General features: G+C 40.9%; 1 protein-coding gene across 2 annotated transcripts in view; it reads left to right on the top strand.

Annotated features, from left to right (window-relative positions):
* The window catches only part of NCBP1 (nuclear cap binding protein subunit 1), a 55370-nt gene that overhangs the window by 1285 nt on the left and 47695 nt on the right, over positions 1-6390 (top strand). Inside the window, exons 2-5 of one of the 2 annotated variants that reach the window (XM_048849694.2) lie at positions 1980-2068; positions 3939-4068; positions 5605-5761; positions 6241-6348. In XM_048849694.2, the coding sequence (XP_048705651.1) occupies positions 2050-2068; positions 3939-4068; positions 5605-5761; positions 6241-6348 (414 nt within the window). In that variant the 5' untranslated portion in view covers positions 1980-2049. The remainder of the gene's footprint in view (positions 1-1979; positions 2069-3938; positions 4069-5604; positions 5762-6240; positions 6349-6390) is intronic. The other variant, XM_048849693.2, reaches the window with a different exon arrangement.

The raw sequence follows: 6390 nt of genomic DNA, 5'->3' as shown, positions 1-6390 counted from the left end.
CATTCTGCTTCACTGAAAAGGAGTGCACGCTTAGGATTTCTTCCCAAACAGCATGGATCTGCTGTCATGCCTGCAAACAAACAGGCAACCTCGGTTTCCCCATTTCAGTTGTATGTGCAGCTGCTAGGTAAATTGGTGAGATGACTGGATTCAAGTGCCAGCAATATGCAGATGACAACCAGCTCTACCTATTCTTCACTGCATACAGCCATGCCACTATCACCAAGATAGTCCAGTGCTTGGTGATACGTGAATAGCTGGCTGAAGCTGAACCCAAGCAAGACCGAGTATGATGTTCACTTTGGAGAATTTGCAGCCAGGGGGCGATCTTTTTGTTAAAGGTACACACTCACAACTGATCAGACTGTCAGTCTGTAGATTAGCGATGCTCCTGGATTCCTTGCTGACACTAATACGATATACCTGGACATAAAGCCATCAGTCCACCTAGCAGAGAACGCTACAACACAGGTTACTGGGAACACATTGAACTTGTCCTGCACTCTACAGTGGCTTCTTAGAGAATGTCACATCAAGGTCCTTTGTCTTGAAGGTGCTTAATGGCCTGGGCCCAACATGTCTAAAAGATCAGCTAAAAAGCTCAGGCATGAGAACTGTGGTTAACAGCTTCACTCCCTTAGCACACTAGAATTAAGAATTTTATTAAGATTATGTTAACCAGAAACTGTACCTTTTTTTTATTTTATAAGGGAATAAGGTACAGATTATCAAGGGGTATGAAGTTTGGTTTAGGATCAGATGGTGTAAGGAATACTTAATTTGCAATATCCCCAATTGGGGTAAAAAGTTAACAGGTCAAAGTACCCTCATATCTCAGTGTCTGTATGTTGTTCATCTAATGGCTACGTTCAGGTGTGGAGTATGAGTGGATACGATGATGAGGATGGATTGACCCTCATTTGGTGAGATCTAATGTTCAGTGAGTTTATGGTTCCAGTTCATATGGTCCAATGGAAAAAGTCTCTCGGTCTTGTTCTTTACTACTATAAGGGGAAGATTCATCTGTGCAGGATGCAGACTTTCTCAGTAGCCAGTTCCAGGCTGGTCACCGAACTCCCATAGGAACTAAGGACCATTACAGACTTCACTACCATTGCTCTAGCTGCAAGGGGCACTATTTCCACCTTGCCTTCTCTACCACCAGTGTGCAGCTTTTAAAACAGATTAAACTCTACTAAAACAAAGTACACAGTATGTACAGTTCTGCCCCGGGGACATGGTGAGAAAATGAACCACATGTGATATCCATCAGTCATGTCGCTTAATGCCCTGGTGATGACAGTGTGATAAGAACATATATAGAATAGAGGCAGCTTTTGGGGCATATATGGTTAACTTGGTGCAACCCTACAGACAGAGAATCTACTGCTTTTTCTAGCAACATTTTCAGCTCTGACACGAGCACTGAGTTTAACTAAAATTGACTCCAAAAGGTCTTTAGTGCTTGCTTGCTTGCTTGTCTAGTCTTTTTTCCAAAATAAAAACCTTGATAAGTAAAAGGCTACATGAGCATCTTTGCTTAGGCATGTTCTCATGTTATCTTTGGTGCCAGATAATCCCATATGGTACTTCGGATGAGCAGTACTTAGGTATTGCTAACTCTATAACATGTGTTTAACTTCACTCTGCATGTACCACCAATACTGTATCTTGCCACTTTAGCAGAAATACACTTCCAAAAACTTTTTTCAAATAAGAGGGTGAAAAGGACTTGAGTAGCTGTGAATAAAATGTCTACAGAAACTGGATATGTTTTAAATAATGTTAGCTTTGTTTTTCATGTTTGTTGGATTTGTCTTAAATAATGGTAATACCTGAATGTCTTGTGGGTAGTTTTTTATTATAGTACAGAACTGGAACATGAGCGGAGGCTGACAGAATTATTCAGAATTTTTTTTTAAAAGCAGTCAAGGAATTATTTAACTGGTATTCTTGGTTTCATGAATGTATTGAAACAGGAGGACAACCTCACAAAAGGAGGAGAACGTCTGAGCCATCTGAAATTGAAGAGAGACTGGAATCTTTAATATGCAGAGTGGGAGAGAAGGTATGAGTAGCAATTTCTTATGACACGTTGGGCTATTGGTTTTGAATCCTTGGATGTAAGAGTTTATGCTTCTGAGAGAGCTCTGTCTACTACAGGGGTGGGCAAACTTTTTGGCCGAAGGGCCACATCTGGGAATGGAAATTGTATGGTGGGCCATGAATGCTCGTGAAATTGGGGGTTGGGGTGCAGGAGGGGCTGAGGGCTCTGACTGGGGGTGCGGGCTCTGGGGTGGGACCAGAAATGAGGAGTTCAGGGTGCGAGCGGGGGCTCTGGGCTGGGGCAGGGCTCCGGCTGGGGGTACAGGCTCGGCTGGGGATGAGGGTTTGGGGGTGCAGGAGGGTGCTCCGGGCTGGGACCAAGGGGTTTGGAGGCAGGGAGGGGGATCAGGGCAGGGGGTTGGGGTGCGGGAGGGGGTCAGGCGTTCAGGCTCCGGGTGGCGCTTACCTCAAGCAGCTCCCAGAAGCAACAGCATGTCCCCCATTTCGCTCCTATGCGGAGGGGCAGCCAGGCAGTTCAGCATGCTGCCCCATCTGCAGGCACCGCCCCTGCACCTCCCATTCACCATGGCTTCCGGCCAATGGCAGCTGCGGAGCCTCTTGGCTGACCCTATGCATAGGAGCGGGAGGGGGGCATGCCGCTGCTTCCGTGAGCCGCACAGAGCCACAGGCAGAGTGGGGCAAGCCCCGGACCCTGCTCCCCGGGAGCAGCTCAAGGGCCGGATTAAAATGTCTGAAGGGCCGGATGTGGCTCTCAGGCCATAGTTTGCCCATCCCAGTCTAGTACATGAAATGAGACTTTTGTATCAGTGCTTAGTAGTGTAGTCCTTAATCTAGTGAGTGGGTGCTGAGTGGGAAAAAGATATTGATGGAATAAATTCAGAAAGAGAAGTGCAGGGTTTTTATTGGGGGATTTTGATGGAGGGAAGGTATAAACAAAATATAGGATAAGAGGAAGATCCCAAATGCAGGGGAGACTGCTAAGGATGGGAATCAAAAAGTGAGGGTGGACAGGGAGAGAAGGGGAAAACAGGAAATACACTGAAGACAGCTCCAGAAAAAGACCAGTCTATTATAGAGAAGGAAAAAATGGCATGAAGCCAGGTAATGAAAGAAGGTATAAAATAAGTAGTAAGTAGGACTGACTGGTTAGAGTTTGTAAATAGTAATTTAATTTTAATTTCACGCAGTTTTCTATACATACTTTAATTATATTCTGCTAGCTGTAACTGGATACTACTCCGTAGATATATTGCCTGTTGAACACTGGTGAAATTATTTGAATAGTATGTTCACTAACTTTTCCTGCTGTCCAGATTGCTGAAATAGTAAAAACCTTAGAAATGCCTTTGTGGAAAGCTAATTGGCAATGTTCAATTAAATACAGTGCACAACTGTTCTGTTTCTTTAAATGTCAGGGAGCATAGCAGCACAGGTATCTCACTTGGAGGGTAGGCCCCTGTATGTTTCAAGACGCAGACTATAGATACTGAAGGGATCTTTTTAGTTTTTCTCTTTTTAAAAACATTTCAATGAGATTAGGATGGTCCTCCCCCTTAATATATTTGCAATAGATTTGGAGTAACAAAGAAATAAAAATGGACTACCTTCAACAGTTCTGTGTGGAATTCAAGAGGTATTACTTATCTGCTGTCTACTTTCAGCAAACTAAAAATATCTTGTGTAGCCAGATGAAATTTGAAACTCACTCCCACTAAAAAACAAAATGCAAAATTTTATTCTTACCCAGATTTATCTTTTATCAATAAGAGCACAATAAAATAGTCTTCTAATCAAACAGTCTTGTTACTGAAGGGTTGGCTGGCTATCCCTTGATTTGGTTGTGATGTGTTTCTAATTATCTCCTTTCTTAGAGTACTTCTTCTTTGGAGAGCAACTTGGAAGGCCTAGCTGGTGTCTTGGAGGCAGATCTACCGAACTACAAAAGCAAGATACTAAGAATTCTTTGTACAGTGTATGTATGCAAAAGATTTGTGGAGCCAGGTGATGATGTATTATCTACACTAAATGCTTTTCAAACATATATCACATATTTAAAATGTTCATATGAACAGCTCATACATTACTGACACTTCAAATTGGCAACAGTAACAACTGGAGGGAAAACTAACATACTGTGTATGCACACTAATTCTCTTAAGGACTTAGTCTGCTCTAAGAGCAGTTAAGCAGACAGAGGGTCCCAAACCTACTCCCCACCACGGGAAGACATCTTTCATTATTGGTAGTGTGGGTCTGCAGGGGAGGGCCTTGATGCTGAGCCACCTCAGATGAAGCTGTCACTGATGTCGCTTCTGGCCCTTGGTGTTTCACTTCTTATACTTTCTGTATCTTGTGTAAGATGAAGTGCTAAGCTCCAGGGTAAGTGAAATTAGAATTGAATGTGCGGTCAAATGATATCACAGCCACGCTTTTCTGAGAATTGTAATGCAAGTTACAATCTTAGTCAAGCAGTTAATTTGCTTCCCACAGCAGTAATGCACATGTCAGGGTATAAAAGTACACATGAATATAAAACATAGTTAAGGAGATGACCTAAAATTATCATCAGAACCATCCCTTTGAATTTCTTAAGCACTTTCCATTTAAAATCAGTCATGTGGATGCAATAGCCTTTTTATGTTTAAATTTAAATATACAATGCAAAATGGTGTTAAGTCTCTTATGTATTCCTGGTGTTTTTAAAGGAATTACTGTATTTAAAGGAATTACACAAGGGCAAACAAAAAGTACTTGTTTAGTAGGGCATACAAATCTTCACAGCCTCTAGCTCTTCAACTGCTTAGTCGTATTCATATAAAAATGTATATGAAAGGGGTGAGAAAAGAAAGTGTGAGAATCACTATTTCTACTCTAGTTTAGTTTTTTAAAAAACCCTACATAAATTGTTTTAGGACTCTATGATCCTAAAATCTACTTCGACCCTTTCAAGTTCAGCTGCTGGTTCACTAAAATTAAATTGTTTTGGTGTGAATCTTCTGTAAAATGATGCTTTCTTGTGGCTTTTAAACTTCAAAGCCTCTTTATAAAATAATCCTCAAAACACCTCTATAAAGTGTTGTAAAATTTCCAATAAATGCCATTCCAGGCTCTTATGCCATTTTTATTGTCAATAACAACTTCTATCCAATTCACATTAACTTCAACGTGAGACAGAGGCTACCGCTGATGGATATTAATGCACAATTGCTGCAGGCTTCAGAACCCAGTAGTTTGAAACTATCTAGTTCTCACCCACTGGAATGAATTGAAGGGAAAATATTTTGAAATTGAATTTAGTAGTAGTTATATTCTCAGTAGGATTGTAGTTTAAAAACATTGGAGAGTATTTTTCAGAGCAAAGTAAACAAATCTAAAGAAAAGTTAATGGTCTGGGTGGTGGTACTTATACTAGAACAAGAAATAGATAAGTTTAACCTACCCTATCCAGAATCTGAGATGTTGTATAATTGTGGCAGGTGGCATATGACAGAGGTTAACATCTGATGCAATATTCTTTCTTTTCTGCGTTTAAATCAGTGCACGTCTGTTACCTGAAAAGCTTACTGTTTACACAACACTAGTTGGGTTGCTGAATGCCAGGAACTACAATTTTGGTGGGGAATTTGTAGAAGCCATGATTCGTCAGCTCAAAGAATGTTTGAAAGCCAATATGTATAATGAAGCTGTGTATCTAGTAAGTATTTTTTTTGCCTCTTATGCTCCTTTCCCCTTAACCTGATGTGCTGTCCCTGTTACACCTGCCAGAAGTAGGGTGTCTCTAATTGTGATCCTGTGGAAACTGGTCTGTTCTAGAGTCAACATGTGGTATTCCATAGATGATCTAGGAGAAGATCTGAGGTGTTCAAGAGATTTTTTCCTCCCAAAAGAAATAAAAATTTTAATTCATTCTTTTAGAGAGTGAATATTATTACATAGTTTAAGGGGCAAGGCTTATGAGTTGTTCAGGGAGGGACTCTTTTTACACTCCATGCTTCCTTCGTGCTACTAGGCGAGTGCTAGTAACTTTTTTTGGCCTAGTAGTTTGTTTTAGTAGCTGAATGAATATTTATATTTGTTGTCAGGTCTCAGATTTACTACTTCAAACTTGCTGAAGTTCTTGCAAGAGAATAGTTTAAAAATGTATAACATCAGAACTTTTCTTTACCTCATTAGGTTCGTTTTCTATCTGACCTTGTTAATTGTCATGTAATAGCTGCGCCTTCAATGGTAGCCATGTTTGAGAACTTTGTGAGTGTGACTCAAGAGGAAGACGTGCCGCAGGTAATACAGGAGTCTTTACTTTGTGGATGACTTGCTATTCCA

The sequence above is a fragment of the Caretta caretta genome, chromosome 5 (assembly GCF_965140235.1).
Source record: "Caretta caretta isolate rCarCar2 chromosome 5, rCarCar1.hap1, whole genome shotgun sequence".
NCBI lineage: Eukaryota > Metazoa > Chordata > Testudines > Cheloniidae > Caretta > Caretta caretta.
Note: the sequence above shows the minus strand (reverse complement) of the source record. Positions and strands in the feature narration are given on the sequence as shown.